Source organism: Trichoplusia ni, chromosome 13, assembly GCF_003590095.1.
Source record: "Trichoplusia ni isolate ovarian cell line Hi5 chromosome 13, tn1, whole genome shotgun sequence".
Classification (NCBI taxonomy): Eukaryota; Metazoa; Arthropoda; class Insecta; order Lepidoptera; family Noctuidae; genus Trichoplusia; species Trichoplusia ni.
The window spans coordinates 8,255,414-8,282,223 of NC_039490.1; the positions used below are offsets into that span (position 1 = coordinate 8,255,414).

Consider the following 26,810-nt stretch of genomic DNA (forward strand, 5'->3'; position numbering starts at 1 on the left):
ACATATTCCTTCAGCCTTCAAATCTAGTAAAACAAACTCCACATGTCTTAAACACAAAACCGGATATTCTAAAACACAAATACCTATATTTGTCTCTACATTTCCCTTGATAATGACAAAGACAGCAAGACAGCTAATAGTTTCCTGTGCGTCTGCAATGAGTTGTTTGCAACTTTGACTGTGATCTTGCAGAATCATACTTTTCATTATCATAAAGAGATTATCTTTTTGGTCTAATCAAGATTATCATTTTGTGTGACAAAGGAATTTGTGATAATTCCGCCGCTATCGTAATCTTAGTTAATTGTTTTGATAAAACTTTGTTCAATCATGTAATCTTACAATACGCCAAATGTTCCGACAAAATCCAATTTCTTTATAACAGGGCTTTATAGCACGATCCTGCTAAAGCATGTTTCATCAATAAATATTATGTCTTAAAATAACCCTGGCCAGTAATAAATTAGTCAATAAATTTAAACGGCTCCAACGATTTCTAACAATCATGTCTAAGAACACTCGCACATTATTCACCTTTAATACAAAAGACACTAAATCAATCGAAATCGCTTCATCCTTTCGGGAGCTATGATACCACAGACATATAGAAACGTCAATTTTATAACACCCCTGTAGCGTCCAAGTTTAATAAGATAAGTCTGTTTAACCATTCTTACCACCTATCTTTTAGCGTCGGTTTAATAAAAAGGGACTATTTAAACATTTTGACAAATAAAAAAACAAAATTACATAAACTCATATAATTCCAATTTATCGATTACAGATATAATTTATCTTAAACTTAAAATATCTCGGGTTCAAATGTTAACCCAACCTCCGTCACAACGTAGCATTAACAGTTTATAAGTCAAAACATAGTTATCGTCGGATTGTCTCAGCTATACATAGCGGCCGGCGCGTGCGCAGCTCCCAGTCAATGCCTAACCGTGAAGCATTAACATAGTTATTTTACTTTAGTTTTTTAGTTTAAACACCGGAGTTTTTGTTGTAAGTTGATTTTTTTAATTAAGTTGCTTTGTTTTTATAGTTTTGTTATGTTTTTATTTGATCTAGATTAGACGAATTGTATTTCGGTTTTATGATCTTTTGATAAGTGAGAATTATAAAACAGTTATAGTGAGTTCTTTTTTTTGTTTTAATACAGTTTTCGATTAAAATTTCGGAATATTGTCTGTGGTATTTGTTGATAATAGTTTTAATTAAAGCTCATTTGTGTGTTTAAATCGCCCGTGCAAATAGACATAGGTTTTAAATAATAATTATATAAATAATACTCTTAGAATATAAAATATTAAATCTCCATACTGTATATCAAAATGTGGTGAAACTGTGTTCTTTCTCAGTATGATTCTTATGATGATCATTGCTTACTTTCTTTCTCTGCAGCATTACTTAAAGTTTGTCATTATCATTAATTGTTAAATTAAAACCACATTCTTTGAATTAGTAAATTAAAAATAATTTCGTATTTGTTGAAACAGCTGTTTAAAATATTTATGTTATAGTCAAATAGCTTAGGCTAAAGTGATCAATATCGCAAACATTCAAATCTGAAAAGTGTTCATGAATAATACATTTTTGCTTGATAACAAAATAGTAGGTCTCTAGATTTTTTTGATATTATTATAACTTCACATGGATTTGTAATTTTACTTTAAATGTTTACTCATGCGTATTCATGGGATAGGTATACTAGTTACAGCTTATGATTAAGGACTCTTGTTAGGTTAGAAACTAGTCGGGCGATCCTCATTCCTAGGCGTTGGTAAACCGTTGTTACATAATAATAATCTTTAGATTTTTAACTAAGGATCGCATGGTTAAGTTAAGTCAATCTGGATTTATATAAATATATAAACAAGATGTTGTCTGTTAATCTAAAACAAACGGTCAATATGTCGGAACCTTTCTACAGTGAGAGTTAAATACAAATAATCTTAAAATAAAAAGAAACCTTGAAAGTTGATTATTTAAAGCTATAACAATGAATAACAACAATCAAAATCGAGGTTAAGCAACTATTGGTTAAGACATAAATTTTATTGGTGACAAATTTCTTATCGCAAAATTTGTTTCATAAGTTTTATTTATCCAACCGACTAACAAAATTCTTAATATCTATAAACATATTTATGCAGTATTTCAAAAATGTCTTGTTAAACCTAAGTACAATGCATATAATAACTTATTAATCTAACATTAACTGAGCGATGTATAAATCGTTCTTGACATACTTATATCAGTTCACGCCAACCTCATATTAACTAGCATCAAATAAGGTAGTTATAACTAGATGAAAAGTCATCTTAATTGTTCTAGTTCATACCTTATATGTCGGTTTAGATTGTAGGATAATATTTTTTTGAATAAAGGCATCAAATAAGAACTCCTGAGTCAAACTGAAAATGGATAGATTTAAAAAATCTAAATAGCCACGTTTTTAAATGTGAATTTTTATCAAAATTTGTCATTTTTATAATTGTAAATTGCATTGTCATCGGGTTTGAAGCTACCCTGAATTTAAGCCTGCTAAGTTATCGGGAAGTGCCTCAAAATTAAGTTGCAAAACTCCAACCGGAATTACAAACAAACATACAAGTAAGTGGGTTTATAAAAACGTGGAAAAAATTAGTTCATCTAGTAGGAAGTTTTGAGGTGATAAACAGAACAAATACTGACAATTTGGAACCACCTTCCTTTTTGAAATAAACCTCCGAATCTTAGGGTTCGGAAACGATAAAAGTTTGTCAGGTCTTGTTAACTTAAATATACATAAATGAATAACAAGAGTTTATTTAAAAGTAAAACAAAAGAAATATTACAAACCCATGAAAAACCTTGTAAACAGAATTGAACATTTAGTTGCAAAATCAATATAAATTCTACTTATAATAAATGTACATGCACACTTTTACAACCACCGTTTTTATATCGACACTAATTTTGAGATTTGACACATGCGATCCGTTTCATCGGTCACTTGAAAATCCTTACGAGAGAATAACTGTACTTGCAGCAAACTAACAAGGTTATAGACCTGTTCCAGGAGATTGACACTAATTAAAAAAACGGTCAGGTGCGAGTCGGACTTGTGACATTGAGGGTTCCGTACAAGTATAGTTAAGATAAACATACAGGTTGGGTGATAGCAATTTATTTGACACTTAAATTATTTATGGTCTTTGCAACAGAAGCGGCTATGGAAATATTAATTTGTGAAATACTTACTTGAATAGCTATCACGGTTCATGAAATACAGCCTTTTGTAAGACGGAAAAACAGACATGTATCAATATGGAACCCTAAAATTAATACTCATTTTAAGGAGAATCACCTGAAGTGTAATTAAAAAAGTAAGGTTAATTATTGCATGTATTATACGTTTTAGTACAACGTATAATACATGCAATAATTACATGATAATTATTTACCGTGAGGGTTCAATTGCTTAACCCTTGTTGAATAAACCTTTTTATGTTGAGTAGTCTACAAAAAACAACCAAATGAAACTTAGTTAATATTTCCAAGAAATATTAGACGATGGACATAGAAGTGGTTTTAGAACCATATGGTCTTAGGCAAATTAAACACATAAAAGAATGGCAAGAGAAAAATCCTCCAAAATTCGTTTAGCAATTTTTGCACAAACATTGACTACACGGGAGAGATTCGCAGATCTAATCAATTCATCGATTAAGAAATTCTTTGTGTGTCTTTGTGCATGTGACTTTAATGTTTGTAAAACCTCGTCGCAGTTTTGGCCTCCTCGTAGGACAAGCATTTGTATGATCCATGAATGCTTGTCCTGAGTCTGGGTGTCTTTGTGCTTGTGACTTGAATGTTTGTGAAGCCCAAGCGACAGAAGGATCAGTTTCTTTAAAGCGGTATTCCTATCCTTATAGAAAGCAGTCTTAATAACACCTTATTAAGCGTTGTTTTTGTGTGTCCTTGTTTTAACCTTGGAACGTCCATCGACCTTCTTTATATGATTCGCTTGAAATCAGTTAATCGTAGTTTTTATGGTGTTTTTTATGTGTTCGCATTGAATTATCTTTTAATTCTCGTGTTTGTCTAACTGTCTGTATCTTTGTGATTGTTTAATTATTTTTCGACTGGAATTTTTGAGTTTTGATTGACAGTAATATGTGGTATTAAAAATATTTTAAGGTACCTCGAGACAAACTATTAAATTATTTGTCCTAAATTGTCACATATTTTTCGGACCAGTTTACTTTTAAAGAACTCAAAACCAAAATGTGTTAAAATCAAAATCAGGTAGGACATTTTCCAGGCACTTTTAAAGTGTATTACAGTATTAACACTAAGTGCACGGTTCCAAAATTTCAATCTTATGCAGAAGAACCGGCAAGAAACTCTATAAGCTAATTTTTTAAAAATAAACATTGTACAGATCAATTTATACATTAAAAGCCACAAACCAACTATCTTAATATCACGGTTCATAAGACACAGCCTGGTGACAGACGGACTGATAGAAGGACAGACGGACAGACAAGTTATTTGCCTCAAACATATTTAATAGTCAGACGTTTTTTATTAATGCTCATGTGTATACATATACACATGTCGGATATTATGCATTCTTGGAGTAAATTATTTTGCTATTTCCATCTTCAATGTTCAACATAAATGTTTTGAGTATCTTGAATAGCACAAATACATTGTCTATTGCATTCTCATCGTGTTTCACATAAACATAAATGCGAAATCCGGTATGTGTATCAGTATTTTAATTGTGTAATGTACTTTTTGGAGAAATACTATTTCACCTCAAAGTTTAGTGGACCTCATTCGCCTGCTCTTTTAATTTGTCTCGGACGAAGCTGCCCCTGAAAAATATTCACAATTGAAGGTAGTTCTCTAGCCAAATTCAGGCAAAACAAATTATGGCGAAACCGCTACTAAGCCACTAAAAGAGGGAGTTAGATTTAACTATACGAAAATACAGAGAAGTTAAAAATATACTTTTGGGAATCAACTCATTTAACTGAGCAAAGCTCTCGTTTCGAAATCCGATGTACAGTTGCCTGACCTTAAACGCATTAAGAATTAGATTTTTAAACTATTGGCTAGATCTCTCCATGTCTAGACTCCTTTCGCTTTGCTGTTACAAAATTATAAACCAGTTACTTTTCGGATAAGTTACAAAAAACGGTTCCAAAAATCAGTTTTTTAATGCAGTAATGTTTTTTTGTGCCCCACATAAGTATGTATAAGTAATATTAGATTGTCTTTCTCTGATCATTCAATGAAGATGAAAATAAACTGCTTTAAAGTACAAGTGATTTAAGTTAAACGGCTAAACAAAATGTATACAAAGAAATGACGTCACGCGTAAATTCTATACACTGTAATTTGGTTTATGGTTGCGAAAAAAAGAAGGAAAATGTTCATTTTACTTGAAGAACAAAAAAATATGACGTCATGTCTATTATTTATCGAAACTTAGAGATCTCCTATATGTATGTATAATTACTAGCTGTCATAGCAAAAGGTATTTAGCCATAAATATAGTTCTAGTCCAATTCTCAACATGCACACAAAATTTCATGAGAATCGGTCTTGCCGTTTCGGAGGAGTTCGATTACGTACACAATGACACGAGAATTAAATATTATATTAGACACTGTACTGATTTGATAGTTTTTTTATCCATTTAGATAACGACCAGGATGTCAAAAGAAAATGTATTTTTTAACTTACTTTTCATCCATTTCAAACTTTATTAAATTTTCTAATCGCTTGAAATATTATGTATTACAACGTCTGTCAAAACTTTCTTAACAAATTACTATTTGAGCTTCATTTTTTGACGTCGTGTGAAACCCACGACTAAATATGTGTCGGCCTTAACAAATCGAGTATTATGTTACACATCGCCGTGACCGTATTGAATTCGATATCGCTCGCATATAGCTGTCACTACACTATACTAGCTTTTCGCCCGCGGCTTCGCCCGCGTCGAGGTCGGTTATATCGCGTTTCCAAGAGAACTCTTCAAAAGTCCGGGATAAAAACTATCCTACGTTCTTTCTCAAGGTCAACTCTAGCTCTGTCCCAAATTTTAACAAAATCAGTTCAGTGGTTTAGACGTGAAAGCGTAACAGACAGACAGAATTACTATTACATTTATAATATTTAGTAAGGATTGTGTGTAGAGTACCGCTGAATAACTACATCAAATTATATTATAACTACAATATTGTAAATGTATATTGTATGATTGTGAAATGACCCGCGATTAAATTACGAGAGAGGTTTTAGTTTTTTCGAAAGTTAAGATACAAAAAGGGGATCAATTTTGATAAAATTTAAAAGGAGTGGCATTTGAAATGTGGATATTTAGATTTTTTAAACTATTCTATTTTTACCCTATTTGGTCAGTTTTCTCCCGTTTTGTACGGAACCCTATAAAAAGAACTATCGTTTTCGTTGTCGAAGTGAGACAGCGCTCTACAATTCTAGCTGCATCTTGCTCTCGCATTAACTGTCTAGACCACAAAACAGCTCTAAATACTAACTAGTCTAGCCTCGCTTCACGCCTGTATGTTGTTAAACATGATTTGTTTATACATGTAGTTTACTAGTCTGATAACCGCAAACTAGAGATTGCCACTGTTACACAATTATAAACACAGCATGTTCTATGTATATGTATATTTGAATGCACGTATAGCCGAGTGGTTAAGACACCTAGTGTCGCAGTTTAGAACCCCGCGTAGGACAAGCATTGTTGTGATCCAGGAATGCTTGTCCTGAGTCTGGGTGTCTTTGTAAATTTTACACTACCTGCGACACAAGGATTAAATCTCTTAACGCGGGAGACGTTTTTTTAAAGATAAAATTAACTGATTAGTTAACCTATAAGTGGGTAATAACTGCATGAATAACCGAGAGGTAACACGCCATCCGCGCAAAGTGTGACCTCCAATTGATTGTCATAAGTCAGAGTGTTTTTGTGCATGTAATTGGAATGCCTTCGAAAACCTTTTGTCTGTCGGTCCGTAATCAAATCTTGCAAGTTGAATTTGATCCATCTCGGTTTGAGATTGAAACTGAAACATTTATAGAATATTTATTTTGATTGACAATGCAATAATACGACATGACATAGAACTGAAAGGTGGCTATAGGAACTAAGACCAAAAACACCATCGAGTTAAAATGCGTTTGAATTGTCTCTTCAAGAACCTTGATACCAAAACAATCTAAAAAATATATATTTTTAGCTTATTTTAGCAGTTGTTTAATTGCCTTTTAGCCTACACCCTAATAGGATTATATTTAATCTTCTCATTTTTAATGTGAAGTATAACCGATCTCTTGCCAGAAGTCTATATCCGGCCACTGCCGGCAAAGCCATCCACTGATTGCGACCACATTGCAACGGACTGATGATGATACTGAAACGGCTACAATTACGATAACATAATCAGATTACTAAAGACGTGAACGCAGTCTTATATAATCACAATAAGTACGTCAATAACACGTCAAAACTATAACTTTCTTTGATAGTTTATTATAATTATTCGGTAATAGCTGTTGCTCGCGACTCCGTCCGAGTGGACTTCAGTTTTTAGCGGTGGTTCCCGTTACCGTGGGAATGCCGGGATAAAATGTAGCCTTGAACCCTTCCCCCAAGTACCTAAAAACCGCTGTAAATATTTATTTTTTATGTAAATAATACTTAAGGCAATTTTTAAAACTGTAGTGCATTAAAAAAAAACTTTCACATAAACTTTGACCACCCCTTAAAACTCCTTTTTTCCAAATCAAAAGTATGCCTATGTCCTTTGGCTGGCTCTAGGCTATCTGCATACCAAATTTCACTACAATCCGTTCAGCAGTTTAGGCATATTTCAGTGTATAGAGTACGGGGAACAAAAACCCGGCGTGAAAGCGTGATAAACAGACAGAAATACTTTCGCAATTACAGTATTAAATTAGTAGGATGACTCACGTCTCTTACTCTAAACGCAATGATAGTGAGGTCGTCCTTATCATTACGACGTGTGCTGAGATATCCGGATGCAACGACTGTGAACCTTTAAAATACATGCGTAATAGGATCATAACATTATACTAACAGCCTATGAATGGTTCACAGCTGGGCTAAGGCTGCCCATAAGGAGGAGAATTGATCTAAACGCTTGTTCTTTAATCTTGACTTTTGTATATACTTATATTAATGTAGACACGGCGATTTTTATACAGTACTGGGCCAAATGACAAACTCTATAGAACTTTGAACCATCCAGTAAAAGACACTGAGACTCAGAACAAGCATTCGTGGATCACACAAATGCTTGTCCTACGCGGGGATACACTATGGCTTTGGCGGGACCTCAACCACTCGGCTATCCGTGCAGTCATCATTATATGAAAAGAACAAGCAGCATTTCCATTTCATAATCTTTCATCAGCACACCTCAATAATACAAATCATCTTACAAAAAACATTTGCCACCAATATCAGAATATATTTTTCTTCAATCTTATCTTGGGGTCGCCAGTATCTCCAGGTCATCCATTTTGAAGACACGTGCCCGACACGATAATATGTGTTCAAAACAATCTAAAGTTCAGTGTAACGTCTTCCCTGCGTCTGCGCATGTTGCGATCACGTGATTACTAGCGTTTGCTCCCGACTTCGCTTGTGTAGATGTTGTGTTAGGCAAAATGTAAAATGGTCAAGTGCGAGTGGAACTCGCGACACTGAAAGGTACGAAAAGGCAGAAAAATTAAAAAAATATGGCCACCTATCAAATTGATCACCTTCCAAATCGATGCTTAACATACATGTTACAGATAATTTTCTGTGAAAATTTCCACCGTTTCCGTATAACAGACAGACAGTGATGGTTCAGTAATAAGGATCCGTTTTTACCCCTTGAGCACAAAATTAAAGGAATCTAACCTTAAACGACGGACGGAAAAGTCACTATCGATATAAATTACGTTTGTACGGTTAGACTGTCCAGAAAAGTACCGTTTCCTTATAAATTTCGCCATGCATCTTATCTTCCATAGCTTTTCTAGGAATTATAGATTGTTTGTAAATACCAACCAATAACAATACTATTATAAATAGGAGACCTTAACGTCTTGGTTTATCTGTAGACTAAATGTCAAGTCTAGATGACCTTTGAGGAGCTAATTGTGTGTGTAAAAATATCTGGTTGAAACCAGTTAGATATTTTAGGAGTTCACTGTAGTAACTGAAGAATGCCGGCTGGCCAAATTAATTGCCAATACGGCCAGCCCTCTCCAAAAGGCAGAAACCAGTGCAAACTAGATATCACAAGCACAGATATGCTAAGATAAAAACAAGGTTAAATGACGTCACTGTAATTTGAACACGAAGAGGTCAGTAAAGATAATGGTTTATCGCGATTTGGTACAAAAAAGAAGATTAATTAACTGCTAAATAAAATGCTCAAATGATTGATAAGTGTAGAACTGAGCTAGTGACCTAATGATAGGCAAAATGTGTGTTTTAGAACTTGGACACAATTTTTTGTCTTTTGTGAAGGGGTGGTCAGAATTTTGTTTTGACTGCACGGATAGCCGAGTGCTTGAGGTCGACATGCCAAACCCACTTTGCGCGTCGTGTCGCGGGTGCGATCCCCGCGTAGGACAAGCATTTGTGTGATCCACGATCCTTGTTCTGAGTCTGGATGTCTTTGTGCATGTGAGTTGTATGTTTATAACCCCCCGCTACCCAAGGATTAAATTCCTTAGTGTTTAAAAAAAAACAAAATAAATCATTTTCTTCTTGAAATCTAATTTGGCATAACATGCTAGTAATTTATATTAATATGCCGTGCTTGTTCTACGTTAAAATATGCCATCAGTAGAACCGGTCCAGTGGGCGACGGGCTCGTGACACTTGGGTTCCATACAAATAGGCTAAAGAACAGATCAGGATTCCACTAAAGGAAAATCATTTGTTTTAAAGTATTGCTTACTCATGAAAACTATAACAGTACCAATCATTGGTTACTATCAATTTTATTTTTTGTTATTTGTGCTTGAAGCGGCAACAGAAACAGATAATTTCATTTCATGAACTTACATCTGATGACAGTCGCACTGCACATTATTAACGATTATATCATACTAGCTTTATACCTGCCCTGTTTTTTTCACATTTTCCATTATATCTTCGCTCCTATTAGTCGCAGCGTGATGGTTTATAGCCTAAAGCCTTCTTCGATGAATGGTCTATTCAACACAAGAAGAATTTTTCAATTTGGACCAGTAGTTCCTGAGATTAGCGCGTTCAAACATACAAACAAATTCTTCAGCTTTATATATTAGTATAGATTAGATAATATCAATAAGTTAAACAAACTGATAAATAACACAACCTCTAACCGGCAAAATGGTAAACGTTAAGCAAACCGGACATAGAACGATGTCATTGGTCAGTCCTTCTGTAGCTTTAGAAGGTTCCAAGAAACTTTTACCACAGAAAATTCTCGTTTTTCACCCATCCTCACCCTTTTTTGGAACCTTTTCCTACACCCTATCAATATTTTTTATTCGAATTTGCTTCCAGAATTTCTCTCACCTTACGGAACCTTCCTGTTATAGCTTAGTAGTTAAACCGCAAGACTGCCAAGTCATAGGTCTCTGATATTAAAGCGAACTATCAGCACATTTTGAATAGTATAAGTAAACGCTGCACTTGGAGAGGCCTATGTCCAGCAGTGGACTGCGATAGGCTGATGATGATGATGATGATGATGATGAAGTAAACGCTGATATGTTTTCTTTATTGCCGATATAACAAAAAAATCCAAGGTTGCCAAAGAACCCTCATCGCGATTTCTTCTCGCACTTAACCGGATTCTTCTTTCACATTATATCTCAATCCTCTAAAATTAAATACAAAAACAAAATCACGTGTCCCAATAAAAATAATACCAAAGATAACATTTACTGATTAAAATTCTACTATTATTTTTATTCTGTAATAACATTTGTGATCTGTGCTACCTATCGGCAACTGTTTTTAGTTTAATTCTCAGTTATATCATTAATAATAAAATGTATGTTACTAATACAATTATTTCCTGTTCAGATTATTTATATCTACTTAGTTGTTGTTTTCCTAATTATTCTTAGCTTAATATTATCATCTAAATTATTAACGTCTTCGTTGATTGTATGAATTATTTTAGTAATTAGGAGAAACCCTAGCACAACTTAAATTAGGGATGATGACTGGGTATGGAAAGTAGAAAACTTTTAGCCCCTCATAGATTATTAAAACATATGAGACAGGTATTCTCGAATTTATCTGAACGATCAAAATTGCGAAAAAATAAACTGCGACTTGACGTAACTCTATAAAATTCATACGAAGAAGCGACGTCACACGAAGTTTCATTCCCTGTTATTTAAACAAATCATTTTTTTATTATTTCTAGTATGCCTAAAAAAGGTTTAAGCTATTAATATAACAAGCTAATTACTCTAAACTACAGCACGTCCATTGAGTGAACAGACAAACATAAATAGGTCTCTGATGAAAAAGACATGTGGCGACCAGGGGCCTTCATGAAGTTCTCCATTCTAATAGTCAGTTTAGTAATGAAAATTTCCTATAGATCTCGAACTAGTTAATGAAGATTTAACTTATAAAACACCGTCATTTTACAATATAATTTCTTTTGTTGCAGAATATGTTCCGGTATCTAGTTGTAGCGTATCTGGCGGTTCTGTGCCATGGAGCAGTCGCAAGTCCAGTGGCGAACGAAGTGTTGGATGAACAGGAGCTGGTGTTCGCTTTAGTTGTAAGTGTTAATAATTGTTCAATAGTTTCTAGAAAGCGAGGAGCTCGTGGCTGTGCTATAACCGCATAAGTCCGTAGATGGGTGACCATCTTTGTCATAGCGAGTTCCTCCGTGTTTCGGAAGTCACGTTAAATTGTGGGTCCCGGCTGTTATTCCTACATCTTTGACAGTCGTTACAGGTAGTCAGAAGCTTGAAAAAGTCTGACAGCCAGTCTAACCAAGGGGTGTCGTGTTGCCCAAGTAACTGGGTTGAGGAGGTCAGATAGGCAGTCGCTCCTTGTAAAACACAGGTACTCAGCTGAAACCGGTTGGACAGGTAGCCGACCCCAACATAGTTGGGAAAAGGCTAGGCCGATGATGAGTTTCTAGTAAGACGATACTATATTTTTTTAATATTTTGGACCATGTTGAGCATGCCAAAGGTAGGAATAATCATGGCCAAATTATTAATTGTTTAAATTAATTTGACACTCGGTTAGGGTTAATAGCCATTGATCAAAAGTTAACTTATTTAATGTTAATATGTCTCTGTATATGTATAACAAATTAATGGCACCAATGAAGAGCCACGATGTATAGTAAAGGGCAAAAAAGGTGAAGAAGTCAAAAAGCATCTGCATACTTAGGTTTACTGCGCGGCGTGGATCACAATGTCAATAGGTATTCGTGACGCGCTACAAGCCCAATCTTTGCTTGGGAAAAAGATTTGCGTGAAGGAAGTCGTTTAAAAAGAAGTTATCCAAAAAGTGCTACCAAATACTGGACCTTGATTCTGGACCTGTCACGCTTTAGTCATATCCTAGTCATATCCTGAAAAATAGAACTGTAGTAAAAACAAGACACAGCCGTATTCCATTAGTTAAGATACTCTAAAAAGATAAACAATCTTGGTTGTCTTTGTGTCTAAAACGTCAGTATAAAAATAAAACGCGACTTAAAACCAAATGTTGAACAATAAAGATTACCAAATCAAATATAGACTGAAATATATCATTAGTTTATTTATTTGTATCAAAAATTGTTTATCTTTTTTGTACCAAAACAAATGGAACAAGTTACGGTCTAATATATAGTAGAGAAAATACAATAAACACGAATAAACAATATTTAATTACAATAACAATTAAAATCTAGGTACAAAACATATTATCAGTAATGTTATTGTTTTCAAGATATATCTGATCTAATTATTGTTGAACACTTGGATAATACCAATTATAATTCCTCATTTACGTATTTGTTAGCTGAGTGGCAGGAACGTGGACTCCAGATTATCAGGTCTCCATGGGTCACGTAAAATGGTCGATTGCATTGGTATTTGTACAAATACCATTAATGGCTTGACACGTGGGGACAAAATTGATGATGCGTCATAACATGATAGGCTGACATCATCATTATAGCCTTTTCCCAACTATGTTGTGGTCAGCTTCCAGTTTAATCGGATACAGCTAAGTACTAGTGTTTTACAAGGAGCGACTGCCTATCTGACCTCCTCAAACCAGTTACCTGAGCATCACGATATCTCTACATCGTCATCTAAGCCTATAGCAGTCCATTGCTGGACATAGGCCTTTCCATAAGTTCTCCAGCGCGACCGATTCATTGACACCTGCATCCAACGGGACCTAGCAGTCCCGTCAAGCTTTCTCTTAGAAAGATTGATTATTTTTGGTACGAGCCAGCTCGAAATTCTTGTCATCCTACAGTTCCTGTAAACCAGGATCTACAATGTAACTAATAAAGTTACTAAACTAAGTGAATATAAGACTAAAGTCAATAAATTGTCATTATTCAATTTATTGCAATGATTTTAAGTGAAGTTAAATACTATTTAAATATGGATGACACGCTATCGTGATACATAAAAATAATTTTATTACCATTGAATATATAACTAAACAATTCTTTGAAAGAGTAATTAATTAATAAATAAATATTGAAGTATGTTATGAGACATAAATGTTAATTTCAAACTTTATCTGAACACCAAAGGAAAAGGCTAGGCCGATAATGATGATCTGAACACCAAATCATCAATGCATTTGTGTACCTAGTTAATAATGATTGCCGGCAATTAAATAATTATTTACAGAATTATCTCAATTACATTTTTTTGAGTTCTGAACACAATGAAAGGCAATTCATTACTAAGGTTAGGTAGTCTGTCGCCAGGGTTTAGCTTGAGCCAATTGAAAATTTCACAGTCGGAATATTCCTGATGCCGATGTAATAACTATTAATTTAATCATGAAAAAAAGTTAAGTTAAGCGCTTAAAAAAGTTAAGCGACGTCTCATGCGGTTATAAATTTAACATATATTTAGCTTATTGTACGGTCACCAATTTTGGAGTGTTATTTTATTTTGCAGCGAAAAATAAAACGAGTTCGCAGACTCTGCATATCGAGTTTCTATATTATTATGAAAATATCATGACGAAGAACTTTGCACTCACAGGGGTCCAAATCAGACTTGTATTGTACATGTAGAACTAACTTAAGTCCAGACAATCTTTAATTTAATCGTGTACAAATAATTTTATATTAAACGAGTATTTTCTTTTGCAGTTAAACAGGCATGGAGAACGGGCACCGGATGCTGATGAACTGTCCTTGTCAGACCAGCAGGAGCTGATCAAAAACCTCACTTATATAGAGGGACCTGAGGGACTGACCAATGTAAGTACTCTTTCACAAATAAAGTACAATGAAGATGTATTAATTTAATTTACTAGGTATTGCCAACGGCCCCACCCTCTTCAATACGAAAAAAAATCGGGAAGTTTTTTCCATGTGTTAATTTATCAATTTATCCAAACAAACTTTCACGTTTATAATATAATTATCATTTTATAAGGTCACCAATAATAGATTATTGGTGCATTTACTCAGTAGAAAGATAATCACTATAGGTAAGTACCTGAAGCAGAATCGTAGTCAACTAACAGTAATATTTTGTGAGAGTCTTTTACAACAAGATTTTGACTTTCCAAAATTAAACCAGGTTCTTAGTAGACTTAGCTAGTTCATTTCCAATTATTAAGTAAACCAATTTTTCAAAAGACAATAGCTGATTACATAATATATGGTCTAGAATATGAATTATTTCAGCTCTACATTATAGAGTAACAGTTGATTTTGTGACGTGTTCGCGTCGACCTCGTGCCGACCGCTGTAATGAATGGTCCAAGGTTGTCGGCTGGAAGTATTTACACTGATTTACTTGATAGCTTCCTGGTTTTGTATGAGTTGCTCTTCTTTTTTGGTAGATAGAGATTTTGCTTAGATTTTAATGTAGTGTGTGAGAGAAGTGGAATTTTAGTTTTTCTTTTTCATTGCTTAATAAAAACCGCAATGATATCTATCTTCAAGAACTAAACTATATTTTTTTCAAATAGAATGAAGAGGCAATATACACACTAGAATTTAACTTAGCTTAGTCGACCTGAACACAGCTAAAAAATTCTAAGAAGTAATTAAAAAAAAGATGTTCTAAATAACATACAACAGGACTTAATTATTCCATGCATTGGCATCATTCCTCCCATTCATCCCAAATATTGTCTCATATCTTGTGTACGAGAGCCAAATTTAACTCTAATATTATCTACAGGTCGGCAAAAGACGAGCATACCAGATCGGCAAATTCTACCGCCAGAGGTACGGGTCTCAAGGTCACAAGCTGATCTCCAACCTGTACCTTCGTGACGAGATCGCCATCAGGAGTACAGACAAGGAACGGACGAAGATGACCATCCAAGTGGCGATGGCTGCTGCCTACCCCCCGGAACCGGAACAGCAATGGGATGAGGGTCTCGGGAAGTTGTGGCAACCTATCCCGTATAAGGCTGTACCGCTGACTGAAGATTATGTAAGTGGAAACTGATATTTGAGATCTTGTGTTTTGTCCTTTTTACCCTCGATGCAAAAAGAGGGGTGAGCTTGATGTGTCTGTCTCTTCCGTCTGTCTGTGGCATCACAGCTCCGGAAAATAATATTTGAAGTTTTGTCTTTATTAACCCCCGATGCAAAAAGTGAGGTGTTATAAGTTTGACGTGTCAGTCTATGTGTGGCAGCATAACTCCCGAACGGGTTGAGCGTTTTCAATTTAGTTTGATTTGTACCATAGGTATATTATGTGCAAGTTTTCGGAGGTAAATCATTTTGATTGAACGGGTTTCTGTTAAGTTCCAAATTACATAGTCTCTTTTATTTTATCCCGTTAATATTTGGAAGATAATCCATCAAAATCCATATTGACTGACATTGGAAACATAGATTACAAAACTCATTTAAATTACAGTCAATTTAAAAACTCTTTTTCAGAAATACAGTTACTGACCCGTTCATTACAATATTTAAGGCAAGAAGTGAAATATTGCTGAACCAACAAATCGAATAACTTAAACATGCCAGATAATGTTTGCGTGACATAACTACGATGGTCGACCAATTGAACCACGTGCTATGAACGTGACACTCGACCAACGTGATTCAAAGACGGAGTGAGATAAAAAGAACTATGTTTTTACAAAAAAATCCCGTGAATGACACGTATGGCAATTATCTCAATAATTATACTTTATCGAAGCATTATCAGTTGTTTATAAGTATCAAGTTCGTTATTACATAAGACAGTAACTTCATCACTTTAAAGATATGAGATGACTTGGTATAAATAAATGTTATGAATAAAGTGAAGTATGATTATGTCAGATGACGATAGGAAGATTATGATGAAAAAAATATCACCTATCCTTATGAATGTTGCTTAGCCTAATAATTAATAATTTGTATTATTCTGTGATTGTGGAAATTTTAACTGTCTCGTAAACACGGTCCTTTAAATATAGCTTGGTGATAGACGGACAGACAGGTAGACAGATTGATGTTTTTACCCCTGAGTACCTATTTCAAACAGCAAAGTCAGTATTGATGTTAAGTATCAATAATTAATTAACTGTTTATTTTTATTGAGTAAATAATACGACGCTTAATTATGTACTGGTTTAGTTTGTCATTAAAAATTATTTAATGTTAGATAACGTTAAAACAAAGATTAATAGTAATTTATATTTTTTAACCGACCTGACTTACTTTTCAATTAAACATGATTTATTTTCCTTCTTTCTCTCTCTAGAAACTGATCACTGCACCGAAACTCAAAAAAAAAACCGAAAGATTATAACTAACATTTCTATATCAACTAACAGCGCCATCTATTATCATCTGAAAACAATGATCATTTACAACACCTGACAGACAAAGGAAACAGCAATTTGCAGGAAACATGCAAAAGTATTTCCACAACTTTGCTTGATCGGCTAAAAGTTTTCTTTACTTGGAAAAAGTTGGAAAACAGAAGATCTAAGGTCCAATTAAATTAAGTTAGATTTATTGCGACCTCAGGAGGTCGATGCTCAGTTACAAGTTAAGCTGGAATTTAATTTACGGTCCACGAGTATCCCTGTTACTGTTACTTCGGCCTTTATTTAGATGACTACGTTTATATCCTTGTAATCGATTGCGTGGGATTTTTTGGATGCCGCACTTGAAGTGTAAAAACTTAATTTCATAACTACGGCTTCGCTGTCAATCAGTCTGTCACCTACAAAATTCCTGTCTCAAAAGGTGTTCATGACCATTTCGGAACTTCCCCAAAAAAGACAAGTTTATTTTCATGTCAGATTTAGTATATCCGAGGTGGGTGATGACAGACTATCCGTGACGCACTTTTTAGTATGTGAAAATATAACCCACTAGCTTTTCGCCCGCGTCCTCGAACGCGTCGAGGTCGGTTATATCGCGTCTCCAAGAGAACCTTTCAAAAGTCCGAGATAAAAACTATCCTATGTTCTTTCTGAAGGTCAACTCTATATCTGTACCAAATTTCATTAAAATCAGTTCAGTGGTTAGACGTGAAAGCGTAACAGACAGACAGACATACAGACAGACAGAGTTACTTTCGAATTTATAATATTAGTAGGGATTAGTAGGGATAGTAGGGATGGAATTATATACATACTCGATCGCACAAAAGTCTGTCGTCTGCGCTGCACCTTAACCTACCAAACGAAATAAGGTTTTGTACCTACCAAATGCGGTATCAACGGAACCTATAATAACAAAATACCCCGACCCAAGAACACAACAAAAATATCCGAAAAAGGTTTCCCAAAAGAGAAACGTCATCCTAACCTTCATCTTCTTTCCAGCTCCGCTACTACTCGAACTGCGATCGCTTCATCACGCTGATGACGGAAGCTAAAGAGACATCCCTGAGCAGCGAGCTGGCTCCGTACATGGACCTGATCCCCTTACTGGAGGCGAAGACCGGGAGGAACTTTACTGAGAACCCGCTAATGTTTGAGACGCTGTTCGACCTGTTCAGGAGTATGGTAAGTGTAGAGTTTATTTTTCTTGGTGTTAGACGATAAAGTGGGCAGTTCTCTGCTCAAGAATATTGGAGATTTAAAAAAAAGACGAAGTTGTGATGTTCAGTTATTTTGATTAAATGCAAGAGCAGTTTATGATACTTTGTTAAATACAAAATACAAGCTGTCAGCAACTAACTTGGGGCACACTATTCTTATACACAAATATATCAAGAAAGTGCTATTCAAAAAGTATTTCTAAGGTACCTATGTATTTGTTTTGCTTGGACAAGGTACCTCAAAACAATGCTTACAAGTAACATTGTACTAATTAAAAAAACAACTCATTATACTCTTGTTACATTGACGTCAACTTTGTTCACGAAGGCATCATTAAAAAAACATCTGCATTTAAACAAATACCTGTTTCAATCCAAGTTCATTATAAATACAAAAACATAAACCGATATCTCTGCAATTAAATTGCATTATTTTCCTCTACCTTTATCTTTAAGAGTTCAACCTGTGATATTTACTTTTTAACCAACTTCAAAAAGAAGAATGTGATCAATTCGTCTCTATTTTGGACTTCGGACTGGATAAACCGATTATGTTGATTCTTTTATCATTAACCATGAAAATGGAATGAATTCATCAAGTTCCTATACGGATAGCCGAGTGGTTGAGGTCACCACACCAAACGTGCGCGACGTGTCGCGGGTTCGATCCCCGTGTAGCACAAGCATTTTTGTGATCCGCGAATGCTTGTTCTGAGTCTGGGTGTCTTTGAGCATGTGATTTAAGCCCGTGACAGAAGGATTTTTTTATAGTTTAGATTAGTAGTTTTATTTAAGTTGGTTGTATTTTTTGTTGGTTAAACAATATTATGAATACTGAAGGTCATACAATAATGTTCACAGGTCGGTCTGGGTCTAGATATTCCGGACTGGGCTAAGCCCCTGCTGCCTAGACTAAGTGAAGCTGCCAGGCTGGCATACAGGCTGTACTTCAGATGTGATGAAATGAAGAAGATTGGTGGAGGTATGTTATTAAAGAACTTTCTTTAATTCTGATATTAGTTCAAAATTTCTTAATCAATTCGGCCTTACTGTCCTTAGGTAGATAGATAAGTGTCTAGAAAAAAGACTGTTAAAAAGAGAGAGAGCGATATGGCCGTTGAATGAAAGGGTAGCCGAGTCGTGTAGGCAAGCCAACAAGTTAAACCCGTGGGTAATACGTCGTAGGTTTGATGCCCGCGAAGTTCATACCAATACCATATTCTTCTTCAATATACGCATTAGTATTTAAACTACTACTACCTATTGAATCCAGTTTAAATTCCCAAACTTTTACAATGTAAGGCTTATAAGGTGCTTAACAGAATATTGTAGAGAATCCTTTATGAGATCAAGATCGCGAAAAAAAATGATGAAAACGATTATAGAAATCATTTTGTTTGTAAAAACATTTGCGTTGAGATCATCTTATGATTGCGTGTTGTGGTTTTTCCCATCGATTATAAGTTAATGTTTCTCAAGACAAAAACCGTTTTGCGAACCTAAAGGTATGTCAAATTAAAATCTCGCCAAAAAACTTAGTAACATGCCTAAGTAAACAATATGTGCGAAAAGACTGACTACTGATCAAAATCAAAAGTCAAGTAGGCCGTTTTTCAGGCACTTTTTAATCGCTACTGTAGGTATTGTGTCTAGGTTCACGGTTCCAAAATTTCATTCCTATGTAGCAGAACCGGCAAGAAATTCCATTTGTTATTCTTTTAAAAATAAATTATTATATTTTACACTTTTATTTAAGTTTGTCATGGAAGACAAAAATACAATGAAGAAATTTTAACTAAGGTTTACCCAAGCACTGGCAGATTTGCGCTAAAAACAAATATAATCCGAATAAAAATTGGTAGTTTATTTATTCTTTAAACATGTGCAAAGTCTTCTCCAAGACAGTACTGCTATACTCGAAATATCAAAACAAAACAACATCATTCATCCACGCTCCAAATCTCATTCTTCTCCAATCTTCACCAGGAGTTCTCCTAAACCTATTTACGGAGGTGGGCAACGATCTCATCGCGAACAAGCCAGTCAGTCAGAGGCTAAGACTGGTCTCCGGGCACGACTTCAACATAGGATCCCTGATGGAAGTCGCCCATGTGAAGACAGACCAGTCCATCCCTGAGTATGGTGCGGTGTTCGCGCTGGAGCTGTACAGGTCCAGGAGTACAGGAGCTTATAGTGTGCTGGTGAGTAAATTGATATCTTTTGATTGTTTTTTTGCAGTATGAAACATGATAAAATTATGATTATACTAGCCGTAGAGTGCAGAAGTGGTCCATAAGTACATAAATTCGAGACAAAAACTATAAGATGTGTTAATCCAGGTTATAAACTATCTGTGTATTAAGTTTCGCTTAAATCCGTTTAGCAATTTTTGCGGGAAAGAGGAACAAACATCCATACATACAATCTTTCGCGATTATAATATTCGTAGGATTATACAGATAACCTGCGACTCCTCGCTAAACTCACTGGTTGCTTTATCAGCAAAACTACCTGAGACACTGAACCAAGGATTTGTATAAATTATGTAGTTTAAATGTTTGACAAATCGCTTTTCAACTTGTCAATCATATGGGAATCAAACCGGCACACGCCACTCACACAGTTCGTAGTTCTCATAAACATAGAAACCAACTACTCCGGTTTCCAGGCAGTGTCAACAAAAAAACATATACCTATTTTTTTTATCGAAAGACCATGATAATTTCTTTTACTTATATTTAGATACATATTGCGACAATTACTCGACTTTCCGGGACGAATAAACAAAAATATATCTTATAGAAAGACCATGATACCTTATCATTTCTCCTACTTATGTAGGTATACTCATTGTGTCTTTTCTTTCCAGCCTGTCTATCTTCCGCAAGCAGGCGAGTCGTCAGCCCAGATCCTCAGGATCAAGACCTGCGGTAGCTCCAGCTACTGCGACTTCGCTAAGTTCAAAGAATTAACTAAAGACTTCTTATTACCAGAGAAAGAGTTTTACTCCATATGTAATATTAAAACAGAGTTATAGTTTACTTAAAAGTATTAGTAATAATTTATAATGTAGCTACGATTTTTAACGCTCTCTCGATTTGACAGTTAAATATCGAAAATCGATCAAAAACAGTTAACCCCCGTCTGACGAAGTCACTTGCCCAAAAACAATGGCTGATTGTAAAAAGAATTTAAAATAAATCGAAGCCGTTATTTCGACCGTTAAAATTTTAAAAAGGATTCTAAAATCGAACGCTCATTTCAAATAAGGATTCCTGGTTCTAAATTCGTATTCGTCAATTAAACATTTGACACTATCTTTATGTCAAAGGCCTATTTAAAATTAGAACTAATTTATACACGCGTCAGAGCGAGAGAGCGATATGATATCGGCTACAATAATTTAAGTTACCAATTAGTTGTAAGGTTGCTACTTAATTATGACCTCTAATGATAAGTAGCTAAGGTAGGAATTCGTTATTCTGTGATTATAACGGATATAGGTAATTATTGTTTAATTGTCTGTTTTCTCGTCTGTCTACGTACTCCAAAGGAGTTATGCAAAGATAAAAAGAAGTGTAATGACGGCAAAACTAAAGGACAAAACTAGTTCAATGAAAACATTCTGATAAGATATAAAAAAAACTACATTACAAATGTATGATTGAGGATGGAGTTAATCAATTGAATAAATAATAAATCTTGTAAAAGTAAGATTTAAAAGGAAAGGACCTCGTCATATCTTTATTTTTTTTTCATTATATTTAATATAGATATCTACTTAAATGTTTAAATACTTACGTACGTATCGCGTTATATGATTCGAAAAATGCAAAGCGTTAATAAAAATTTAGATCAATCTGTCTCATAGCTATTTAAATTGTACTGTTATATTTTTATTGATACATACAATATTCATATTGTCCAAGTCTACGGCAAATAAAATGTCTGTTAAAAATATAGGTACTAGCGCACTCTGTCGTCAAACTGTTGAATTTCTTGATACGTACGGAGGAAATAAACCTTTTTATTTTAAATAGATGGCGTTGCTACAAGTTATTGTACTGTGAACAAAATCACTGACCTGTATTATAATACCCGTGACTGGCTTCTTCTTACAAAATGATAGATTTTCTTCGTTAAGTTTTAATTTAAGTTGTAACACTATAGACTTCGAAAAAGCCGTTTTTCTTTTCAAACATTTGTTTCAAAAACGTTTACTAGTTTTCTTTACCGCTATCAATGTTTATAGAGCAATTTTCATTCATTGTTATCACAAATCCACTTTATTATAATAGAGGTCAGTGCACAAAATGTAAAACGGGTCTGTTTACCCCTTGCAGGGTTGTCGTGAGGATTAAATACCTTTGTCTGTGATATTAACAAATATGAACGGATATTTGTAAAATATATATGTTTTACTACAGTTTTCTGTTTTTTATTTAAACCAGTTAAAGAGCCGAGGCAAGGTTTTCAACTTTTATATTTTAGAACTTTACATAAGCTTAGCTTCAAAATTATTATGTTGCTGCCATCTAATGTGCATACCACATGTACCTACCGTGCATACAACCTACTAATGAGAACCCTTCTACTGAGGCTCCGCTCTCGTCAGTCTGTATGTCCGTCTGTCACGCGACTATATCTTATAAACAGTAATAGCGAGACAGTTGACATTTCTGCTGCCTATAAAAAGAGGCATTCAACTATAGACTTAAATTAAAGATCGTATTTAAGCAACGGTTGCTACGGCCATGAATATGTTGATAGTGAACAATAGCTGGTGTATTATACATATGTGTATTATATGTGTAACATTCATATACATACACACACCACATATATAGCCTATTTAATAACAGAGCCGTGACAAGGGTGTTACAATGTTTTATTTTGTATCATCGAGGCCCGGATTAGGGTTGTCACAGAGGGAAATTTGTTTTACAGCGTAATTTCACGTGGGTTTTAGTATTTGATATACTGTGTGTGTAAATCATTTTCACAGGCTCTCTGTTCTTGCTTGGGAGTTGGGATAATCATTTGAGTGGGTTTCTAGATATGCTGTACTTAAAACGACAGTCTTATGTATTTAACTACACATTAAAACACGGTACTTTTCAAATTAATTATTTAATAACGTTTTACATATCATGAGGAACCGTGGCGGTGCGAGTTCACTTTTAATGAGATACAACCAGGTCACAAGTGAACAGACAGCGGTAACTCGGTAATAACGTTCGGATTTTACAGAATTGGTAAAAAATAATAGTTTACAAAACAGATGACAAAATTCCTCAACTTTCAAACCAGTTTTTAATTTGTGCCAACCCTATTAAGACACTAAGATAGGATTTACCCTTCAAATAACCACAGAGCAACAATTTGGGATTATGCGGCGGCGGCTTCAAAATGGAAATAACATCTGTAATTATAAATCCTGCATCCGACTTTCCCTTAAGATCCGTACCATAAACCACATAACGGAAAAAAAACACGAAAATGAAATTCGACCTTATGGATATTGTTACAAGAGCGCTGTTGGTATCACAGTATTGGTGGTGTTGTCGAAAAAAATGAAAACGATTATGAACGTTATGTATTTAGGAATAAGGGTCATGTTGCTATTGAAGTGTTGTTCAGCTTGTGTGATTAACTGTACAGGGTTGCTTGGATTTAAGGATTTGTTCTTTAGTAATGAGATACATTTTTTAAAAAGCTTCGCCTCCATGACGTAGGATCAAGCAGACAAGGTAGATGAAAAATATTATATTTTAATTTTTTGTAAAAGAAATGGTCAATTACGACAGATGTGGAGAGACTGGGGGTTCCGTAGAAATAGGACGAAGAAAAATAATTAAAAGAAGTAGAAAAATATAGTACCAACAACATTTAATTTCGTTTTTTTTTTTAGTTTTAAGGATAACAAGATAAATTGTGAAAAAATCAAACATCTAGATATCGCAGATCATGAGGTACAGCTTGGTGACACACGGGACGACAGACAGAAAGACCACAGAGCTTTAGTAAAGGGTACCCGTTTTACCTTTATTGTGCGGAACCCTAAAAACAGACAAGTAACATGAACCCTGAAAAACAAAACAATACTTTTTTTGGACAGGCTTACAAAAGAGGCTTTACCCAAGAAATACAGAACCACATTATTTCAGCGTCCCAATATATTAAGGTCAATACTTTACAAAAGTCCCATAATAGTGCCAAATAGTGCCAGAGCGGCCGCGAAACTGCACACTCCGCCACTTAATGCCACATTCGGCCATCTTGAATCGCAATGCTGAAAACGCATGAATTTTATATGTTTTTCTTGATATGACTGGTTTAAGTAAGCATTTCTTTGACTAGCGTTGAATAAGCTATTACTGGCTATTTTAAAGGCAATTTGAAGCGTTTAAATTGTTATATGACTGAGCAGAAAATTCAAGGTTTATTTTGTTTCATGACATTAAGACTTCACCACAATATCACGTCCAAAGTCTGCCAACATCTCATGTTACTGTTGCAGCTACGCTAGCCAAGCTTACATTTAAAAAAGCGACTCCCACAGTCAGTATAAATTTATATGTTGCTTAAATCGTTTCACAAAGATGTGTTACCAATTATTAAATAGCTGATGATAGATTAGTTAGTAAAGAGAGTTTCGTGAAAGTGTTTTTTGATATTATTAGAGTGTTTACAATACTCAAGCATGTTTATCGGGAGGGCCCGACTAGTTTGGACCCACCCGGTCTTTGAACTAGTAACAGTCGTAACTAAACATTTTGTAGCAATAACAAAGTAATATTAGAAAGATCTCTTCAACATCTACAGCCATCAAACATGGTAATGCGTTATGTAAGGTATGTTTAGACGCCTAACCGGTCTTATTTGTAAAGGATAAAGTGTACGATAATCGTTACATTGCTATTCAGATTCTGTTAGGCGTCGCATAATATTTTATGGTACTCTGAATATTGATTGTAAAGCTATAGTACTCTATTCAATAAGTAAATAAAGTTACATAACAAAATGAAGTTGTTAAAATAGGGTACCAGGTACTAACTTTATTACTAGGTACTTCAGTGAAAGCGTATTCCTAATAACTATAAAGTAACACTAAAATGAACTTGTAAATAGAACTACACATTCATGGAATACATTTTATACCATAATCTTTACATACCAAAAAAGAAAAACGAAAAAATATAAATTATGAGCAAATCAAAATAGTTGATTAGTTGAAGTTTTAAACCAATTACTTAATACCAAGTCTTACATGTTTGTGTCGTTGCACTCGGAACTACTCGGAACATATAAAACGCTTAACTCTATCATTCAAGTTAGTTGCCATTCAAATCGGCTGCTGCGACCAATACTTGAACAATCAGGAGGATATTATTCAGACGAATTATTGATATCTCATTGAACAGGCACTCACGGCAAACCCCTGAATGTAATAACCACTCGATGTTGCGCCGATAGCCGTAATATTGCTATACGAATTCGGTTAGGCGTTAAGGCTTTTTATGTCGCATTGTTGTTTGATTTTTATTTCAATTGATGGTCCTTTTATGTGTCTATATTGTGGAATATTCTTTACGTTTTACGAGGTTTTAAGTATATGTGTTTATATGCCTGAATAGGATGAACTTTTTGAGTTCTTGTTGTTGTAGGTAAGTGGTTAGCTATAACTAGTTTAGACTACTTTTTAAAACATGTATCAATTTTTGATTCCCTTATGGTTTAAATTAACAACTGCTTTAAGGAAAGTAAATATTCTTTTATGAATCGTCTGATCGCGCTTCTTAAAAACTCGTTAATTATGTTTAGATAGCTATATGCAGAAAACCTTAAGACACAAAACTTACACCAATATAGTTGCTATTTAAGTGAAATAATTTATACTGCAAGTAGGATATAATTATCATCACTTTTACACGTCTTCTTTGATAACGCTGAACTCGACAATTCCTATCTGACTACCCAGAGAAGAAATGTCGAAATAAACTCAGGGGCCGCAGTCTCTTTCAAATAACCCGTTTGTGTGTAATGTATTTACATGAAAAATAACTTACTGAAACTCCTCCAGCGATCTGAAAAATGAAATGAAAATAGCTAAATTCCGCGTACAACGTTTGACTTGAAACTGCGTTCTATTTTGATACTGAAATACAAAACAATTGCTGCACGCATTGCGGTGCATTAGCGTTCGCGGCACGAACCAAACGTTTTAATATAAACAGAAAAAAAAACTTTGACATGTATTTATAGTATGCTGAATTTTTGACAGAGAACAATTTTTTGATCTTTCTTAAACTGTCTTTAATGCAGATAAGTGTAAAAAAGTGTTTTTGTTAAGGCTTAAATTATTCGCAATTTTTGTATCTATACATAATACACTAGCTGTTGCCCGCGACTTCGTCCCCGTGGGTAGAAGATTTAAGTTATGATTTATACCTGCACTGTTTTTTTCAAATTTTCGATTGTACTCGTATCTTCGCTCCTATTAGTCGCAGCGTGATGGTTTATAGCTTAAA

General features: G+C 34.6%; 1 protein-coding gene across 1 annotated transcript; it reads left to right on the forward strand.

Annotated features, from left to right (window-relative positions):
- Positions 1-901: 901 nt before the first annotated feature.
- Positions 902-22,707, forward strand: LOC113500028 (venom acid phosphatase Acph-1-like). Its single transcript, XM_026880672.1, has 8 exons — positions 902-1,008; positions 11,733-11,846; positions 14,415-14,525; positions 15,460-15,717; positions 18,062-18,244; positions 19,141-19,261; positions 20,266-20,480; positions 21,149-22,707. Exons 2-8 carry the CDS (start codon positions 11,736-11,738, stop codon positions 21,314-21,316), a joined length of 1,167 nt encoding a protein of 388 aa, XP_026736473.1. The 5' UTR covers positions 902-1,008; positions 11,733-11,735; the 3' UTR covers positions 21,317-22,707.
- Positions 22,708-26,810: the final 4,103 nt, after the last annotated feature.

Coding starts and splice junctions, on each gene's coding strand:
- LOC113500028 (XM_026880672.1), top strand. CDS start 11,736: ATGTTCCGGTATCTAGTTGTAGCGTATCTGGCGGTTCTGTGCCATGGA. Junction 11,847..14,414: donor AGCTGGTGTTCGCTTTAGTT/GTAAGTGTTAAT, acceptor TTTCTTTTGCAG/TTAAACAGGCATGGAGAACG. Junction 19,262..20,265: donor AATGAAGAAGATTGGTGGAG/GTATGTTATTAA, acceptor AATCTTCACCAG/GAGTTCTCCTAAACCTATTT.